The sequence below is a fragment of the Alligator mississippiensis genome, chromosome 3, assembly GCF_030867095.1.
Source record: "Alligator mississippiensis isolate rAllMis1 chromosome 3, rAllMis1, whole genome shotgun sequence".
Taxonomy (NCBI): Eukaryota; Metazoa; Chordata; order Crocodylia; family Alligatoridae; genus Alligator; species Alligator mississippiensis.
Genome location: NC_081826.1, coordinates 1,372,862 through 1,392,148, shown reverse-complemented (window position 1 = coordinate 1,392,148; position 19,287 = coordinate 1,372,862). Strand labels below are relative to the sequence as shown.

The 19,287-nt window shown below is 58.8% G+C and overlaps 1 protein-coding gene across 5 annotated transcripts in view; it reads right to left on the bottom strand.

The window, feature by feature from the left end:
* LOC102567583 (casein kinase II subunit alpha) overlaps positions 1–19,287 on the bottom strand; it is a 42,933-nt gene extending 23,646 nt beyond the window's left edge. For 2 of the 5 annotated variants that reach the window (XM_059723631.1, XM_059723632.1), the window contains exon 1: positions 19,118–19,287. In XM_059723631.1, the coding sequence (XP_059579614.1) occupies positions 19,118–19,272 (155 nt within the window). In that variant the 5' untranslated portion in view covers positions 19,273–19,287. Of the gene's footprint in view, positions 1–11,055; positions 11,309–18,067; positions 18,090–19,117 lie in introns of those variants that run through there. The other 3 variants (XM_059723633.1, XM_059723635.1, XM_059723634.1) reach the window with 3 other exon arrangements.

The window sequence follows — 19,287 nt, the reverse complement described above, 5'->3', positions numbered from 1 at the left end:
TCGTTCCGGGTGGCAATCCTCCACCCGGCTTCTCTCTGCCCAGCCTTGCTCTGTACTGGGATCCACCGTGTCCGTGGGCTTTTGTTCCCAGTGAACGATGAAGGCAGTTAAAACCCCTCCCGTTTCACACAAGTCCAGCGAGGTCCCTGGTCTCCTCTGGTGGCAAACAAAGCCTGTCGGCTGGTCACGACTTGGCCCCTCTCCCTGCACTGTGACATTCATGCACCTTCAACAGCAGCAAGCAACCTGCTCCAGAAACCCCGGGTCTTTGCAGCGCTCCTTGCAGCCAAGCATCCTCCCTCTGGACGGCTACCCAGAGCCTGGGTAGAGAGCCCCCTCCGCCCTGCCACAGCCCGCAGACAGGCACTAGCACGACCCCTGCTTCTCAGCGTGAGTGAGCATGTCCTAAGCCCGGGCCAGCTGAATGAGGCCCCAGGACTGTGCTCTGCGTGCCGGCATGAGGAGCCCCTCCTGCCCCCTACACCCACTACCCACCCCTCCCGCAGGCTCTTTCTTGGCATCGTGGCCAGAGGGGCGCAGCGAAGCCATCAGCCTGCAACACCCAGGGCGTGAGATCGGGTCACTTCCCTCGGAGCGGCGGCAGGACACCAGGAAGCGGCTCAGCGAGAGGTTTCCTAGACAGTGGCGATGGAGGGGAGAAGACATAGGAGAGGGGTCTTCATTCCTTTCAGTCGCCCTGAGCAAAGCCACTGCTGCGGCCCACTTTCAAACCTGCCTCTTCCCGAATCCCCACGAGACTGGGTCTGCAGCAGAGCCCCTGCAGGGAAGCAAGCTCTTTCTGGCCAGGCCCTTGCCTTCTAGTGCCAGGGAAGTGCAATGTGCCCCTATGGCACCATCTCAACGTGCAACCCCAGAGCTGCTTGTGAAGACCGCTCAGGTGACAACGCCCAAAAAGCCCCTTGGAGGGTGGGTGTGGAGCCCAGGAGCTTCACGCCCACAGTCCTGGCCCGAGACAGCGAACCGGCAAGGCAGATTACAAACGGGGCAAGCAGATGCAAATGAAATCCAGGAAGCAGAGAAGCCAGGAGCTGCTTATTAACTGCTCCGCCTGCGACTTCAAAGCCTGGGCTCTGAACAGAAAGGAAGCCGGCGCCTGGTTCAAAGGAGGCTGGTGGAAGCCTGCCCCCAGCGCTGGCTCTCGGCAGGCCTGCTCAGCCAGCTCGGCACTGCCAAGACAGCCTGCACCTCCAGCACTGGAGCTGCCAGCCCACCCCTCGGGATGAAAGGAGAAGGGGGCAGGGGGTGGAGGAGCCTTTCCCAAAAGACAGGAGGAGTTTCCAGCAAGCGGCTGCTGCCTACAGCTCTTCCCAGAAGAGCTGGGCTCTCTCCAACACCCCTGCGCTGGGCAGGGACAGGCTGGATGGGATCCATCAGGGCTCTCCACCATCTCTGCATCTGCAGCACAAGGCCCCACGCTCTGACTGGTCACCACCTGCCCAGGGCAGGCCCGGCACTGCCTTCTTGGAAGGGTGCGGTACCAGGCTTTACTGGCGGCTTTTATGGCAGGAAAAACAGAGCGGATGCTGCTTGCTGTTACCTCGCACCAAGTCTGTGAACACCCTTGCTCCCAGCTGCAGTGCAGCCCAAGCAAGCGAGACGCCGAGTGCTGAGACGTGCAGCCCCGCTCTCTTCCCTGGAGGCTTGGTGCAGCTCCTTGGTGCCCCCGAATCAGCCTCCTCCCTCACCTGGGGGTCAGGCACGTGTCCAGTCCAAGGACAAGTGCTCTCTCATCGGGCCGAGCCGCTGAGCACAGTCCACGTCTCTGCAGGCTCGCGCTCTTCAGCGGGTCAGCGACTGGGAACGATTCTGGAAGGGACGCAGGCTCCTTTCTGCTGGATGGGCCCTGGCTGGAAGGAGAGCATGTCTCCAAGCCTCTTCTCAAAGTCTCCTTTGACTAACGTTAGCAAAGTACACGTGCGCTTCCCGTCCTGCCCCTTCCTAACGCATTGCCACTAGATCACAGGATTGGGAGTGGTTGGTCTGAAACCTCCTCCAAGCTCTTTTGGGCTGCCCCTCGCCGTCGGGTCCACCAGCTTCTTCAGAGGGCTTCACGAAGTGACTGGCACTACCCTCTTGGACATATAAGCTCTGCTTGCATCGGTAGGAGCGTTGCCAGTGGATCAAGGGCAGTGATCCTTCCCCTCTATTCAGCATTGGGGAGGCCACATCTGGAGTCCTGTGTCCAGCTGTGGGCCCCACTACAGAAAGGATGTGGACATGTTGGAGAGAGACCAATGGAGGGGAACAAAAATGGTTGGTGGCTGGGGGACAGGACTGGTGAAGAGAGGCTGAGGGACCTGGGTTGGTTTAGACTGCAGAAGAGAAGACCAAGAGGACTTAACAGCAGCCTTCACCTCCCTGCAGGGGGGCTGCAAAGAGGATGAAGCTGGGCTGGTCTCAGTGGGGGCAGATACAGGACAAGGAGCAATGGGCTCAAGCTGCAGCAAGGGAAGTGGATGTTGGATATTAGGAAAACCTTTCTCACCTAGGAGGGGCAGTAAAACACTGGGACAGGTTACCAGAGGTGGTGGACTCTCCATCCCTGGAAGTTTTGAAGACCCGGGTAGACAAAGCCTTGGCTGGGATGATGTAGTTGGGGCTGGTCCTGCTTGGAGCAGGGAGTTGGACTAGATGGGACCCCCCGGGGTCCCTCCAACCCTCGTTTTCTACAATTCTGTGCTTTGTGTTCAGATAGCGAGGGGGTTGGTTGATTTGCTTGGCACTGGTTTTATTGCAACCTGCAGGGATCCTTCATAGGAGAGGTATTAATGCGGCAACATGCGACTCTGGGGGAAGGGCTTTCAAAGCGGACAACTCTGCAGTGCTGCCCAGAGAAGGTCACGCTCGGGGCTCCCCGGCCCCTTCAGGAGGTAGTCCCAACCTGCCCCGCTTTGCCCAGAGCGCTTTGTGCCCAGCACCCATGCGCAATGCTGAGCGTTGCAATCCGCAAGGCTCCAGAGCAGAGCACAGCTGACATGGCAGCTCATAGCTGGGGTCCGAGCCAAAACCTGCTTTGAAGATTAGGACCAAAGCTTTAAGCTGGCATGAAAGCAGACAACGAGGCAGTGATGGGACCTGAGCACAGGCCCAAGGTGCTCTTGGCAGTCAAGACCATGGGAGAGACGGGTACGTTCTGTACCAGCTGGAGCCTGTGCCACCCCCTGCATTCAGCTTCCGCCGCCCAGCTGGGAGGAGACCAACGCACGGATCTCTGCGCTGGCCCAGGAGAAGGGACGTCGTTTCCGAGTGCGCGGCGGGCAGTGCAGGCACTGATCGCTTGCCAGTGATGCTACCAACCTGAGGGAGAATCCAGGAGCCCCCGAGGCTTCATCCCCCCCGCCCCCCTCCGATCCACTGTCATTATCTGTGTTGCATTCATGCCTGGGAACCTCCTTCAGGGACAAGGACCCATTTGTGTTAAGTGCCCGAAGGCTGCTATTCAATCCCCTCGGTCTTCTCTTCTGCAGACTCAGTCAGCCCAGGTCCCTCGGCCTCTCCTCACCAGTCATGTGCCCCAGCCCCACAACCATTTCCACTGCCCTCCGCTGGACTCTCTCCAACGCAGCCACATCCTTTCGGTAGTGGGGCCCCAAACCGGGTGGGCTCGGGGCAGCTTACAAACGAGGGCAGAATCACTACAAAAGAGGAGAATAAGCAAGAGGATGCAACAACTTTGAAAGAGGGGTGAGTTGGAAAGAGGGGATGAAGGAGGCACCGAGGTAGCTCTGTGAGTGGGTGCGGAGAGCTCCTTGCACCCAAAGACAGGGCGCATAAAAGGGCTGATGTGAAAACAAGTGGCTGATGCAGGCTGAATCCCTGGCAGCGGGACAGTGGGAGATGGCATGCCGGCAGCACTGGAGAAATGGCAAGTTGGGCAGGGCCGTGGGGGCCAAGACCAGACGTTTGTGTTGGGTCTGAGGGCAACGGGTAGAGCCAGTGGAGGGGACGAGTTGAGGTCAAAGCACGGAGCTAGGAGGATGACCCCCACAAGCAGAGGGAGATGCCCGAGAAAAGATGCGATTCCAAGAGTCCAGACAAGGCCGGCTGTACCCTCGCCTGCCGGGCATGTGGCAGAGAATAGGAAAGGGCTGCACCCAGGGGACCAGGAGTCTGCAATCATGTGAAGGCCCCCAGGCGAGGGGACAGTGCCAGGGCTGAGGCAGGAACATTGCAGGAGTCTCCCGACTCCCAAGTAATTAACACCTGACACGACGGTAGCCGCGATGTGCTGCGCCTGCAGTCCTTCCCCCTCGCCACTCATTACTTCGGGACACAAGGAGAGGGAAAAGACACGGAAATGGAACGAAGGGAAATGTAGGTCTAAGCGCGGAAGACTCCCACCCCGCGGCCTCGAGATGTGCCAGGCAGAACAGCGATCTCCTGGCAGAAGAGGTGTGCGCCCCAGGCAGGGCACGGCACGGCACGGCACGAGGCCACCTGGAACCGCCTGACTTTGTCCCCAACCCGCCATCATGAGCAAAATGAAACGTGCTAAAGCCAGAACCCACAGAGGAAGGCAGGCGTCGCTGCGGTTCTGCAGGGGTCATGCTAAGGCATCCCAGCCCTGGTGCCGTGGCATCCCCATGGACCTGGGATCTGCATGCTAGATTGGGTGCACAGGGCCTGATCCCAGGGCACAGGGCCCTGGTGCCCCATCCCAGCATGCGGGGCTGGCTAGGGGCACTGAGGAGCCCCAGGGCTCAATCCTGCAAATGGGGCTGGGTGGGGGTGGTGCAGGGCCCCAGGCCTAAACCTGGCATGAGACCTGATCCAGCCCGCAGAGCAGCCCTGCACCTTTCACCTGGCTCACAGGGGCACATCCCTGAGCACTACTGTGCTAAGGGAACGGGACTTGGACTTCGCGGGTCAAGTCCAGGCAGTGCATCAGGACAGGATGACCCATCCCACCCTCAGGCTCAGCCCCAGGACACGCTGGGTCTGTAACCCCAACAAGCAGGCTCCTCACGCGAGCATCCCGAGGGAGCTTCTCCGTGCACCACTCTGGAAACCCTGGAGGGGAAGCTCTTTTGGGGCCCCGTCTTGCCTGGGCCATGGGGAAGGCTGCAATAGTGCTGCCGTTTCGTTATGCTGAGGGTCCGCAGGCTCAGGGTGCAGCCAGGGGCTGCCCTCGCAGGCATCCGCCTCTCACGTACCCCCAGGGCCCTGCCGTGGCAGCGTGCCTGACCCACGACACCCGCAAGGAAGCCAACTCGATGTCTTGCTCAAGCAACTCCATGGGGCAGCGGGGAACTGAACCCGCGTCCCCAGAGCGATCGGCTAGTCTCCTTGCAGCTCACATGATGGGGACCAGAAAGTACAGCTCCTCGTGGCTGAGGGGAGCTGGCTGGCCGGACAAAGGAGCTGGTCAGATTTGCATGCGTCTAGGCTCGCGGCTGCACAAAGCTGGACTCCAGGACCAAGCCGCAGACCATCGAACCCCCGGCAGATCACAGGCTGTTCTGCTTCACCCAGGCAGGCCGTACCGAAAACCTGGAAAAGGGCTGTGGGGGTCTGACCCCAGCCTGCGACTGACTAAGTCAGGTCTGAACACGAGCTGCGAGCTTTAGGAGCATGCTTGGGGCGACGCCAGCAACCCTCCCTGCCCTGGTGCCCACACAGGAAGAGGATGAACAGGAGAGGTCGGCTTCGCAGAGGCCAAGGCAGGAAACACCGCCACGACCATCCAGCCTGACCCCCCACCTTTGTTGGGAAGGACGGCACAGACTGCCCTGGGGGTGGGAGACCACAGGAGCGACCATACCTGCACGAGCCCAAAAAGGCCTCACCCTGGAGACCAATGAAGGTGAGGGCCCTTGGTGACCTGGTGCAAAGAGCCACGGGGCCGGAGTTCTTCCACCACAACCCTGGAAGACGCCTGGCACCAAGACGATACCTCAACAATGTCCAAACATCACGCTTACCACCCCCACTCCCTCGCCTGGGACCAAGGAGCAGGGGTGGGCAAAATACGGCCCACCAAGCGATTCTATCCAGCCCACAGCGGGTCCCTAGCCCCATCCAGCCCAGGTGCATGGGGCAGCCCAGGCTGCGGCGCTTGCAGCCAGTCCCACCACTGCCGGCAATGGAGGTGTTGCCTAGTGCGGAGCACAGCCTGCCCTAGCCCCACGTGGCTCTCGGGCACACCGGCAGCTGCAGTTTACAGCACGGGGTAGCAGGATGGGGGCCAGCGCGGCAACCGGACTCAGCTTCCCAGTGGCCTCCGCAGCGTTAGCTCACTCTGGAACCAACTTCCCAGGTAGGTGGTCCTCGCCCCTAGCTTGGGCATATTCAAGAGGAGGCTGGAAGATCACCTGTCTGGGGTCTTGTGAGCCCAGCATCCATTCCTGCCTGTGGCAGGGGGTCAGGCTAGATGATCTGTTCAGGTCCCTCCTGACTCTAGCTACTAGGAAACTCTGCCCTCACACTTCTGGTTATTGCTGGCTGTGTCTGGGCCTCCACCACCAGACCTGGCCCTGCTGCCTGGGCACCCTGCCCCTGTGCCCCGCACCCACCTCTGGGGGCACCAGACAGCAGGCGGGCAGGGCGCGCTTGGCCAGGCAGATGGGACAGGGCCACGGGTGGGTGGGGAGTGGTATCTGGGAGCAGAACGAGCAGGCAGGGCTGAGGTTGGGCTGGGATCACGGGGCGGTGACAGCGCGGGGCCAGGGCAGTCGCAATCCGGTCCCTGCAACGGACGCCAGTTCTGTGCTGTCGTTGCCCGGTGGTCCTGGCCCCAGGCCTGTGTGCCCGTCCCACTCCTGGACGTCGCTCCCTACTCGTCCACAGCCCCATCCCATCCGCCCGGCCACAGGGTCCCGGGCTGTCTCCGTGGAGACTATGCCCACCTGGTGCCCCTGCAAATGGGTTTGGGGCCAGGTAGGATCAATTGGAATTTCCCCCGCACTGTGCTGGGCAGTGGAAACAGCCAGGAGCCAAGGCCAGGTCAGCACCTTGCACCCCTGGCCCTCAACCACTCGCCAGAGCTCCTGAAGGGGCCCTGCACTCACGTAACTGCCCAGCCCTGCTCCAGGTGCTAAACACGCTGCTACAGGAGTCTGCTGCTGCCTGTAACTGGCAGCGACCCAAGGCCAGGGCTGCCCCGTGGCTGCCGGTCCTTCCAGGACACCCAGCTCAGCAACCCACCGGCTTCTCTGAACCAGGACGTGCAGAATTAAAGCTGTCGCCTATGTACCCTTAACTCTGCCCTTCCCCTGCAGCTGGCCATGGCTGTGGGAACTACCTGCATGTGCTGCCACCGTGTTCACGGGGCTGGCTGTGGCTTCGGTGGCAGCAGAGGCTGGAAGAGGTGTGAAGCAGCTCGCTCCTCTAGCTGCAGGAAGAAAGCAGCCCGACGCTGCTCCGTTCCTCTCAGTGCAGGTCCGCAACCTCCCCCAACTCTGCGCCAGGGTTCGTCAGGCTGGGCTGTGCGCTGAGCATGCCTGTTCTCAGCTCTCCACGGGGGCCTCAGCTCTGCCAGCAGCACCAGCCAGCCCACGTAGGCATCCCCACAGTCCTGGCAGCTCCTGGAGGCAGCTATACCATCAAAGCACAACGTGCAAGCTGGGGGGTGTCTCTGCTGGGGGCTGCCGTCCCTCTCTCACACACCCTGGGAGCACCTGCACGTCTTCTGCCGACAACTTTCTTCTGCCGACAAAATTATCAAGGCTCACATTTGCAAGAGCCCGGCAGGACAAATTATGCTGAGGGGAAACCAGCACGGGTTCGTGGCAGGTAGATCTTGCCTGACCAATCTAGTCTCTTTGTATGACCAGGTTACGAAACGCCTGGACGTGGGAGTAGGGGTGGATGTCGTATACTTAGACTTCAGGAAGGCCTTCGATACGGTATCCCACCCCATACTGGTGAACAAGTTAAGAGGCTGTGACTTGGATGACTACACAGTCCGGTGGGTGGCGAATTGGCTGGAGGGTCGCACCCAGAGAGTCGTGGTGGATGGGTCGGTCTCGACCTGGAAGGGTGTGGGCAGTGGGGTCCCGCAGGGCTCGGTCCTTGGACCGATACTCTTCAATGTCTTCATCAGTGACTTGGACGAGGGAGTGAAGTGTACTCTGTCCAAGTTTGCGGATGACACAAAGCTATGGGGAGAAGTAGACACGCCGGAGGGCAGGGAACAGCTGCAAGCAGACCTGGACAGGTTGGACAAGTGGGCAGAAGAGAACAGAATGCAATTCAACAAGGAGAAATGCAAAGTGCTGCACCTAGGGAGGAAAAATGTCCAGCACACCTACAGCCTAGGGAATGACCTGCTGGGTGGCACAGAGGTGGAAAGGGATCTTGGAGTCCTAGTAGACTCCAAGATGAACATGAGTCGGCAGTGTGACGAAGCCATCAGAAAAGCCAATGGCACTTTATCGTGCATCAGCAGATGCATGACAAACAGATCCAAGGAGGTGATACTTCCCCTCTATCGGGCGCTGGTCAGACCGCAGGTGGAGTACTGCGTGCAATTCTGGGCGCCACACTTCAAGACGGATGCGGATAACCTGGAGAGGGTCCAGAGAAGGGCCACTCGTATGGTCAAGGGCCTGCAGACCAAGCCCTACGAGGAGAGACTAGAGAAACTGGACCTTTTCAGCCTCCGCAAGAGAAGGTTGAGAGGCGACCTTGTGGCTGCCTATAAGTTCATCACGGGGGCACAGAAGGGAATTGGTATTTATTCACCAAGGCACCCCCGGGGGTTACAAGAAACAATGGCCACAAGCTAGCAGAGAGCAGATTTAGATTGGACATTAGGAAGAACTTCTTCACAGTTCGAGTGGCCAAGGTCTGGAACGGGCTCCCAAGGGAGGTGGTGCTCTCCCCGACCCTGGGGGTCTTCAAGAGAAGGTTAGATGAGTATCTAGCTGGGGTCATCTAGACCCAGCACTCTTTCCTGCCTATGCAGGGGGTCGGACTCGATGATCTATTGAGGTCCCTTCTGACCCTAACATCTATCAATCTATGAATCTATGAACAGGATGGCAGCAGAAACTTCAGGCCTTTTTCACACCCTGCTGCTTCTGCCACTAGAAGTCCTGCCAAGAGAGAGCAGTGCCACAGGGAACCCGCAGCAGCCGCGCAGACAGGCTGCACTGCACCCGGGGCAGGCCCAGTTCCCCCAGAGCCCACTGCAGCCAGCAGAAGGTGCAAGCGTTTCCCAGCCAGTTCTCAGCCCCTGCCCTGGAGTGCAGGGCTTCCCCAGACCCTGGATCATGCAGGGGGGCTCCTGCCCCCAGATCCTCGCCCACATGAGGAGATGAGGCAAAGGGAACATTTTCATGGAATCAGACAATGAGGGTTGGGAGGGAGCTCAGGAGGTCACATGTAGTCCGACCCCCTGCTCCAAGCAGGACCAGCCCCAACTCCATCATCCAAGCCAAGGCTTTGTCTACCCGGGTCTTAAACACCTCCAAGGATGGAGATCCCACCACCTCTCTGGGTAACCCATTCCAGTGCTTTACTGCCCTCCTAGGGAGAAAGTTTTTCCTAATATCCAACCTCAGCTTCCCTTGCTGCAGCTTGAGCCCATTGCTCCTTGTCCTGCCATCTGCTCCCACTGAGACCAGTCCAGCTCCATCCTCTTTGGATCCACCCTGCAGGGAGCTGAAGGCTGCTATCAAATCCCTCCCAGCCCAGTCTCTCTTCTCCAGGTCCCCCCAGATCCTACCTACCACGTAGGGACAGGGAGAGCAGCTCCATCTCCCCTCAGTCCTGGTTCTCAGAGGGGACAGAGAGAGGGGCTCGAGCTCAAAGAGAGACAGGCCCAGCTCCTGAGAAGCTCTTGGATCTCTCCCACAGGGGCAGCCAATGCTGCCTCCCATCTGGGGAGGGGCAGGGGCAAGCCCCCAGTCCTACCTCACACATGGGGCTAGCAGCTCCCCTCCTACCCCACCCACTCCCCTGCTCACCCATCCCTCCCACTAATCCCCGCCGCACCCCTCACTTGAGCCATGCAACCCTTCTTCCTTCCCACACTGTGCGCTCGCATCAAGCCCTGAACTTTTACCGCCCCATTCCCCCAGCAGCAAACCCAGTTCACCTGTCTGGGCAAGCTGTTGCTTTTCACAAGGCTTCTGTGCACCCGCTGAATGGTCTGCGCTCTGCTACATGTTCCCCGATAACAAATCCCTCGACATGGGGATGTTCTCCAAAGGCCTCGGTTCATCCTCCGACTTCCACTACAACATGCCCAAGTGAAGATCTGATGCAGTGGCTAAAGCACAGGTCTGGGAGCCACTTGATGCCCCCAAACAGACCATGGGAAAAAAGTCACGTCGGCTAGCTGTGCTGCACACGCGCACTGCAATGTGCTGGGACAGAAGCAGCCTGTCCAGGCTAACATGGACAGCCTCATCTTCCCTTGACGAATAACTGCAATATTGTATTTCCGGGGGCAGGGGCTGCCCGGGCTCTCGAAGGGACAAATGGCAACGACTGAGCCCTGCTGGGGTCAAGCAGGCTCGAGGCCCGCAGAGGTCCATCCATCTCAATGAGACGGGCTTGACTGACAGCCGCGTGACAGCAGCTCCGCCGGGCCGTTCATCTGGGGAATGCGTGGCTCCCTCCCAGGTGGCAGCATTTGACAGCTCCTGCTATACACGTCCGCACCCGGCACACGCGTTCGCCACCCGCGCCTGTCAGCACGCCTGTTCACAGCCTCCCAGCCAGCAGGACAGGGCTTCTCCACATACTGACTCACACGGGGCGAAAGGAGGTCGAGATCTTTTCAGGTGGACCCCCCTGCTCCCCGCGCGCCCCAGGGCAGGGAGGAGGGCTCGGATCTTGCAGGGGCAAGGCCCTCCAGAGCCAGGAGAGAGAAGCACTTGGAGCCCCAGCTCCTGGCAATCCATGGGAGACAAGAACCGGGGCTGACCCAGCCAGTCCAGTCGACTCCATGCCCTCCTTCCCCCAGTCCCCCTGCTGTGAGCCCCCTCCTCCCATCCCCGATCGCCCCTTCCTGACTGCAGCTCCCCGTGTTCTCCCCAGCGAGCGCGTGCCAGCCAGACGTGTACCCTGCCCTTCTCTTCTCCATACCTGGGAGGTTTCCCCACGCTGCTCGCACTCGCTGCTGCCCGCCTCCGAGCCTTCCTCTAGAATCTGCTGGGCTGGTCCATCTTCCAAATCGGACAGCGACCAGGCTGCCGGCACGCTGAGCCCGCGGCCCTCCTGCTAGGCAGTGCTGTCCCCTGGGTCTTTCCTACGGTACTCTCACCTCTCTCCACCTCTGGTCTCTTTGCTGACTCTTCGACGGAACCGTTTCCTGGTCCTGTGCGTACAGCGCCTAGCACGACGGGCTCCTAGGTGTCAGGTGAATACAAATGCGTAACAATTCTCAACACCCATTTCTGAACGATCTGCCCTAAGCTGCTCCCTGGAGCAGCCATGCCTTCCCCCTTCCTCCCCCACACCGAGCAAAGCATCTCTGCCTCTCCCTCTAACTGCTGCCAAGGACAGGGCTTGAATGTCCGCTGCCGGCGCAGGCCCCAGGTGCCACGGTCACAGCACGCGCTTTGAGCTCTGGGGAAATCTGGCCATTAGACACCCTGTTGGCTCGTCTGTCCGTGCAAGGACCCCTGCAAGCTTTGGGGGCTTGGGCCTTTATAATATATATAACTCTTCATAATGACATTTCTGTATCACCTCCCAAACAGGCTGGGGGGGGGAAGCTCAATGGAGTCACACTCTCAACACGCCTCGTTAGACTCCAAGGGCCCCTCCACAGATCCAAGGTACCCCTCAGAAATGCCAGCTCTTAGTTTTCACTCATTTTTTAACTATGGAGAGAAAAACAGCGCAAGTCCTCTGCTGCCGAGAACTCAGAAGGATCACAACAGGGACAGGACGCATCCTGCCCCGGCGGGGCTGGACTAGGCCTCTGGAGATCCCTTCTTGATGACTACGACTCTAAGACAACAGGGCAGAACAGCTTCAGCACTGGATTCTTATTTTAAATCACTGGGTTTATCTTGTGAATCATGTCTGCACCCCTAATAGCGTTAACATTGTGTGGCACCCTGCAGCACCCTTGAAGGGCTCTCCAGGCACCCTGGGGTGCTGCAGCACCCTGCTTGGAAATCACTGACTAAGCCATAGTTCGAGCTCAGGTATAAGCAGTGTCGGCAGAGCGCGCTCGTGTTAGGAAATCCCGCTTTGGGGGTGGAAACGGAGAAGCGGGTGCCGACAGCTCAGGAAGCCCCGATGAAATAATCCATCTCGATCCCTAACCAGCCCCACCTGCTCGCCAGCAGCGAACATCAAGAAACACGAGCGAGCGTAACAATTTCAGAGCGCTCAAGAGTCACTCTTTACAAAGCAAGAGCTTCTCAGCCATGACTCCAGCGGAGCCGGGACTCCCGCGCAGTGTGAAACACACACTTGATACGGTTCTCTCCTCCGTTGCCAGCTGTAATACAACTGGTCAGACCCCCGTCATCTGCAGCAGAGATGGCAAAACCCAGGGTTAGCGCATTAGCACAACCGTCCTGGGCTACAAATCACCCCGTCGAGCCAGCACGCTTCCTGTCAGCTCCAGACTTTCGCCCCTGTCGGAGCAGGAATCTACTTTCCAGGGAAAGTCGCCTGCATTAGAAACAAACAGCAGACAGAGGCCTGACCACACCACCTTCCCCTTGGAAACACAGTCCGCTCACACGTCTGGAAATCATAGCTTCATAGAGGCGAGGGTCGGCAGGGACCTCAGCAGATCATCGAGTCCAACCCCCTGCCTGGGCAGGAAAGAGTGCTGGGGTCAGACGACCCAGCCAGGTATCTATCCAACCTCCTCTTAAAGACCCCCGAGGAGGGGAGAGCACCACCTCCCTTGGAGCCCAGGCCAGATTTTGGTGAACCTCACCGTGAAGAAGTTTTTCCTGCTATCTAGCCTAAATCTGCTCTCTGTCAGTCTGTGACCATTGCTCCTTGTTACCCCAAGAGGCGCCTGGTGAATGGAGCATCTCCAATCCCTTGCTGCGCTCCCCGATGAATCTGTAGGTGGCCGCAAGGTCCCCTCTCCTTCTTCTCTTGAGGAGGCTGAAGAGGTCCAGGTCCCTCAGTCTCTCTGCGCTGGGCTTGTCCTGTAAGCCCTTGACCATACGAGTGGGCTCCTCTGGACCCTCTCGAGTCTATCAATGCCCTTGAAGCGTGGTGCCTAGAACTGGACCTGCGGTCTGACCAGCGCCGCATAGAGGGGAAGTGTTACCTCCTTGCATCTATCCGTCGTGCATCTGCTGGTGCGTGGTAACGTGCGGTTAGCTTTGCTGGTGATGTCGCCACACGGATGACTCGTGTTCATCTTGGATCCACGATGACTCCGAGATCCCTTTCCGCTTCTGCGCTGCTGAGAGGGTCACTGCCCAGCCAGTCGATGAGCTGGACGTTTTTGCGCCCTAGGTGCAGCTCTCTGCATGTGTCCTTGTTGCGCTGCATCCTGTTGTGCACTGCCCACTTTTCTAACCAGTCCAGGTCTGCCTGCAATCGCTCCCTGCCCTCCGGAGTGTGCGCTTCACCCCACAATTTAGTATCGTCCGCAAACTTGGACTGAGTACACGTCACACCCACATCCAAGTCACTGATGGAGACATTGAAGAGTACAGGTTCAAGGACCGAGTCCTGCACGACCCCACTGCCCACATCCTTCCAGGTCGACACCGACCCGTCTCCTGCCACGCTCTGGGTGCGACCCGAGCCAATTCACCACCCACTGGACCATGTAAACATCCAAGTCACAGCCTCTTCATTTATTGATGAGAATAGGACGAGATACTGTATCAAAGGCCTTGCTAAAGTCCAAGAAAACAACATCCACCTCCACTCCTGTGTCTAAGCGTTTTGTGACCCTGTCATAAAACAAAACCAGGTTGGTCAGGCGTGATCCACCTGCTACGAACCCATGCTAGTTGCCCTGCTGCATTATTTTTCCCACTGGACTCCCACAAATATGATCCGTCATAATCTTTTCAAAGACTTTTCCAAGGATGGAGGTGAGACTGACTGGCCTGTAATTACTCGGATCCTCCTTCCTCCCCTTCTTGAAAATAGGGACCGCACTGGCCGTTTTCCAGTCCTCTGGGGCCTGCCCCGAGCGCCCAGACAGCCGTGCCAGTGGTTCTGCTACGACAAAAATCCTAAAACTGCTGTAAGAAAACAGCCAATCTGTGACTCAAATCCATGCGCCTTGACTAGCAGAGCAGGGCCAAGACTGCCTAGAGGTCCCTGACACCAGAGTTACCCTTCACTTTGAAAACAGCCCCGAGAGCCGCGCAACAAAACTATTCTCTGGTGCCACGATTTCCTCCCGCTGGCCTCAGCGGCACCGAGCCTGGCTTAGATAGCAAAGAAATAATCGGCGTTTACATCTACTGTTGCTGTTTCCCACTCGCAAGAGCCAACGTCAAAACCTTGCTACGGTTCAAAACTCCGGGTGTAATGTGATTTCCTTAGGCGGACAGAGGAACGGGAAGGAGCAGCAGGCAGTTACACATGGCTGAAAAGGGGGTATTGGGAAGTCATCTCAAAGAAGTACCTAATTGAGTCACGATTTTCTGAAGCTACGCACGGGGCTGCGGCTGGGACAGCGTCTCTTGCACAAAAAAGCAAGCAGTGGCTGGGGCAAGACTGGGTTGTGGTAACAAGCCTGCCACAAGAAAATCAAACTCTGCTAACGGCTGCAACTCCTTAGGCGGAAGAGAGAGGGGAGTGCTTGAGGTACCCAATACCAGACCTATGCCATAAGGGAATAACAGTCATGATTACAGCGCTCAACCTTCTGCCACATCTGAGACAAAAAGATAAAAGTGATGGTTAAAATTAATGGCAGAGACCTGACGCACTCATTACACGTATATAAGACGACCCAGCAAGCAAGCCAGAAAGCCAGGTGGCCTGGGGAAAAACCTGCTAGCTACATACGCATCTCAACTGAGCCAAGCGTCAGGAAAGAAAGCAGAAGAACTAAAACATCCACTTCAGAGCGAGGCCTGTAAAAAAGACAAGGAAAGCCACGGAGCACCGAAAACAAGACTGGAAATACGTCCCGGGGAGCACAGGCCCCCTTGGTAAAGACCCACCTCCCAAAGCAAACATCCAATATGTCTCAAGTTTTATGCTGAAATCAGTCTACGTGACTGCATCCAAACTCTAACCCAACTCACACGTATTGTCCCCAGTGGCCTTTGATCCTCACTACCTCCCATTTGCATTCATTAATGAAGGCACATTTCTCAAACAGGCAGTTAACTTTTAAATGTTGATTGTGCTAGGCCAGTGTGTATTCTCCTGAATCTCACACCGACTGTATCCAATGGTCTCTTGATCTTCACTATCTCCACGAGCCATTTGATGCACCTATTTATCCAGCTCCGTTGCTAGAATAACTACTGAAAAACAGGATTCTGTGATCCACTTCCTAAAGGCATCTCATGCAATCAATACCCATCCTATTTCATTCCAAACTGATCAAAAGCTTGCAAACTTCACAAACACACAGAGAGGATACCACTGTAGTATGCTAATTCTGGCCTTGCCTGCTTTGTTCGGACTCTGACTACCCAACTCTCAAGAAGGAATGCTTTTAAAGCAGTATACAAAGCAAGACAGCTGCCAGCAGGTGTGTGCAGTCCAGAGAAGTCATCAAGAAGCCATCCGGAACCACCCACCATCAGCGAATGAACTGAGCGTGTAAACCCAAATCGGGGCTAGGACTAAGAGATTGTGGTGGGGTTCGGGAAGGGGTGGCGGCGCAGGCGCATTTATTGTAACAGATGCAAGGTTTCTTAATGTGCTTTAAGGTGTGTGGTGGAAAGTTTATGCTAGATGCTGTGTGTATACACACACACACACTTTTTCCACCCCCCCTCCAAAAAAACCCCCCAAACCACCCAGCCGCAAGTGAAGGATCCACGCTGTGAGCCTATACAAGAACTGCTTCCTGCCTGCACGGGGTACAGATCTCTGTGCAGCTAAGAGAACACTAAGGACTAATAGCTCATTTTATATTGGGAAAGAGTCCTTTCCTGCCATTTAGTTAGTTTAATAACGTGTTCGTAGTTATTAAAACAAGCCTTTCTGCTGTTCCTCAACCGAGCGTTGTGTCGATTCATAAAGCGCTAGGTTTGAAATTCGTTTTTTAAGTTCAACACATGGTAGCAACGAGACTGAACCACAAGGGCTTGGACGCTTGAGGAAAGCCATGGGTTTGGTGGGGCGAGATTACAGGGCGATGGAAATCAGACCGGTGGCTGACAGCAGAGCCTGCAACCTGGGGCTTGGGAACGTGCACGAGCCGACCCTGCGGCCTCCTGCGGCACCAGGGACTGCTGCTCACACAAGGAAGCATGGCTTGCTGCAACACCGGCACCGCTGCCTCCTGCGGGCACCTCCACCAGGCTAGGCACCGCGGTCCAGCCTTGTCCAAGACGTAACACAATCCTCAATTACCTCCCCAGATAAAAGTGACAGTGAAAAGATTAGCTTGTGATCTCCAGCCTGGGTCAGGGAGGAGTGCTGATTAGTGGCTACGCGGGGTGAGTCAAGGGCAGTCGTGCCTCCGTCACAGGGTCACGCCTGTACCTCAGTTCCTTCATCTCTAAAATGGGGACAAGGACAATGACCTCTCTCACAGGGGAGCTCTAGAGGGTCACAACTGATGTTTCTAGAATGGTGCAAGAGCCTTGGGTGGCCGGGGCTGTCCGCTGTGATTTGCACCTTCGCTGCGGTGACAGCGACAGCCTCAGCCAAAGATCAAGGCACCCAAGTCTGCAATATAAAAGGACTGTCACAGTGCCCCGAACACAGGCTCCACTTAGAAGTGACCCACCAACAAAATAAACAGGATTTTCTGCCATTTTAGGAGGTAGCAAGTAGGCAGCAAAGTCCCTTGTGAACATTTCCTGCTGCTTTTCTTAAAGTAGACATTTGGACCTATCTTTTTTTCTCCCAGAAAGTCTAGGGAATTGGTAAGAGACTCGGACAGTTCAACCGGGGTTGGGAAAGGAGGTTCACTCATTGCTGCTGTCTGTCCATGCTAACGCTGATTAAGAAGCTCATGCCTGAACAGTGGCTCTAGTACAGATCCAACAGCCCCACAAGTCCCATTGAAGAGCTAGGGATCAGACCTGCACGTACCCGATGTTTCTCGGGCAAAAAGATTCTTAAAAACCCTCTCCAGCTTCTCCGCACCTGCAGGACAGAGCCCGTACGTCCAGCCCGCTTGCCGCAATAGAGCAGGAACACAAACAGAAGTATGGATACTAACAATCACCGCGGGAACCCAGTGTAGCCAGGTCCTGGAGGTGCTTTACACTCGGGCTCTCTCTCTCACGCCTCTTTCCTGCCCCACAATGCCCCACGGGGCACGGCTAACCACGGGCAGGCGTCCTCCTATCGAGGAGGCTTTGCAACTACCGTCCTGATTAGGCAGCAGCCGCTCCCTTCCCAGGGGGACGCGGGGCTGGCAGGGACTCCTGGGCCTCGCAGCCCTGCTCCTGCTACCGCAGGTAACCCGTCGCTGTGCTGGCTCTGCAGGGAAACAAAGCTGCAAAGGCCACGGACAGACGTGCCACAGAAACTGCTCCCGCACGCAGCAGCCCTCCACCCCCATCTACCTCCTAGTCCGTTCTGTACGGGGCCCATCACCGCACCCCCGGGCTCGGTTCACAGCTTCAGGAACGAGGCAGGCGATGGACCAGGCTTCCCAGGTCCCACCCAGGCCCGCAGCCGCTTGGCTCCAGGACAGGCAGGAGCAGCGGGGTCCTCGGCCTGCGCGCCCCCTTCCCGCACAGGAGAGGCTTGCAAAGTCCTCCGCTCCCCCGCACGGAGAGAAGCGGCAGGGAGCGGGGAAGAGGGGAGCCGGGACTGGGACAGGAGGGAGCGGTGCTGAGAGCTGCCCACCTTGGGATGCTCCCTGCCTGCGTGACCTTCCCCGCTTGCCAGGTCCTAGCCTCCGACCCGTCCTGGCACGGCCACGCTGCCTAGCAAAGGTCGTCCCTTCGCTGAACTCAGCGCAGGCCCTTGACGCCCGTTTCATTTCCCACCGGCAGAAGGTCGTTACCTTGAACCTTGGTTAATCTGTAGCCCAAATGCCGCCCTGAGCTGTCCCGAGACAGGCAGGGAACGGCGAGGGGTGCGTTCCTGGCCGGCGGGGCGGGCGGGGGGAGGCCTAGCTGGACCCTGCGGGCAGAGCTCGCGGCAGCAATCAGCTCAAGAGGAAAGGAAACACGCTTCCAGGTCGCAGCTTCCGTCCGTCAGCACGGAGAAAAGCGAAGGCCCGAGAGCCCGGCGTTTACGCCGCCGCCCTGTCCCTAAAACAACAACACACATTCCCGTAGTGCCTTGCGGGAGCAGAGCCAGGCGGGCTCGCCAGCCACCGACCCAGGAGCAGGGTGGCACCGAAACGCAGCCACCTCTGGGGTGGGGCGCGGCGGCGGCAGCTGAGGTCTCCCCTTGTGGTGCGGCATGGCGCGGCGCAGGCGTGACCGAGCGCCAGGGGCCGGAGCGCGAGGTCGGCGCCCGCGCTTCCTCCGAAGACGACGCGCGTGCGGCGTGCCGGCGCGGGCGCCCAGCGCCGGAGAAACGCCCTGTAACCCGTAACCCGCAACCCGCGCGGGCAGAGCCCCGGAGAGCCGCGGCGAGACGACCCCAGAGCCCCGCTCCGGGACCCCGATCCTCACGCGGGGGGTGCACGGCCCCACCCCGGCCTGCCACGCGGGGGGACACCACCGCAGCCACGGGAGCCCCCACCACGGACGTACGGGGGGGGGCACAGGAATGCTTCTAGCACCTCCCCCATCCCAACCCCCCACGGGGGGGCACCCCCACAACCCCCAGCATGGGGGGGCACACCCCAAGAGCCCCCAGCACGGGGGGCACCCCCAAACCGCCCAGCGAGGGGGACACCCCTCCCCCCCACAACCCCCAGCATGGGGGGATACACCCCTAAACCGCCCAGCGAGGGGGGACACCCCTCCCCCCACCGGGGAGGACATCCCCCAATCCCCCAGCACGGGGGACACACCCCAAGCGCCCCCCAGCTCGAGGGGGCCCCCCCAAACCGCCCAGCGCGGGGGCGCAGCCAGCCCCCGGCCCCTCCCCGCGCGCTCACCGGGCCGGTCCCGCTCCGGGCGGGGGGCGGGTCGGGGCGGGGGCCTGTCCCCGGCCGCGGGGTGACAATATGGCGGCGGCTCCTGGCGGCGGCGCCGCTGGACGGGGGGAGGGGCCGCCGGGCCGGCAGGGGGCGCGCCCGCCCCACTTCCGCATCCCGGCGCCGCGCAC